Source organism: Acyrthosiphon pisum, unplaced genomic scaffold (genome assembly GCF_005508785.2).
Source record: "Acyrthosiphon pisum isolate AL4f unplaced genomic scaffold, pea_aphid_22Mar2018_4r6ur Scaffold_21385;HRSCAF=23843, whole genome shotgun sequence".
NCBI lineage: Eukaryota > Metazoa > Arthropoda > Insecta > Hemiptera > Aphididae > Acyrthosiphon > Acyrthosiphon pisum.
In genome coordinates, this window is record NW_021770846.1 from 108,735 (window position 1) to 109,591 (window position 857).

The 857-nt window shown below is 33.3% G+C and overlaps 1 protein-coding gene across 1 annotated transcript; it reads left to right on the forward strand.

Annotated features, from left to right (window-relative positions):
- Positions 1–49: 49 nt before the first annotated feature.
- LOC103308744 (protein ALP1-like) lies at positions 50–499 on the forward strand. Its single transcript, XM_008182738.1, has one exon. The coding sequence runs from the start codon at positions 50–52 to the stop codon at positions 497–499; it is 450 nt and encodes a 149-aa protein (XP_008180960.1).
- Positions 500–857: the final 358 nt, after the last annotated feature.

An 857-nucleotide genomic window follows, 5' to 3' on the forward strand; every position in this document is an offset into this window, starting at 1 on the left:
TGTTTATGAAGTTTGTGATGCCATATGAAATAAATTAGGACCAATTGTAATGCCTGAACCTACTGAAGAAACTTGGAAAACGGTAGCGCAAAAATATAAGGATATGTGGCATTTCCCAAATTGTATTGGTGCAATAGACGGCAAACATATTAACATTGAATGTCCTATTAATTCTGGATCAACGTTTTTTAATTATAAAGGAAGCCACTCAGTTGTATTATTAGCATTAGTTGATGCTGACTACAAATTTATCGCGGTTGATGTGGGTTCATATGGCCGGAATTCTGATGGCGGAATTTTTTCTAAATCAATAATTGGCAAGAGATTAAGCAGTAACACGTTTAATGTACCGAAACCAATTCCTATAATTGAAAATGGCGAACCACAACCATATGTAGTTGTTGGTGATGAGGCATTCCCACTAACAACTTATTTACTTCGCCCATACAGCCGAAATTATTTAAGAGATAATTTATTTATTTATTTATTTATTTATTAAGAATTTACGGGCTGAGCCCTTTATAATTAAAATATACATGTGCAGAAAAGTTATTACAATTTTTACAATATGATGATAGTAAATAAAAACAATAGAAAATACATAGTAAGTGTGTATACAATTAAAAATCAAGGAAGTTAAAGGTGGGGTCCGCATTGGCATGCGACATCAAACGTCTTAAAGGTTCATTTTGCATGTAATTGGTGGAACTAAATGGTATATGAAACATAGCATTAGAACGGGTGGAACGCTGTGGAACTTTAAATGTAACTAGGGCAAGTAGAGACGAGAATCAATAACACTCAGTTAGTAGATCTTTTAAAAATTTATTACCAAAGTTACATCGGCGCTCAGCTAA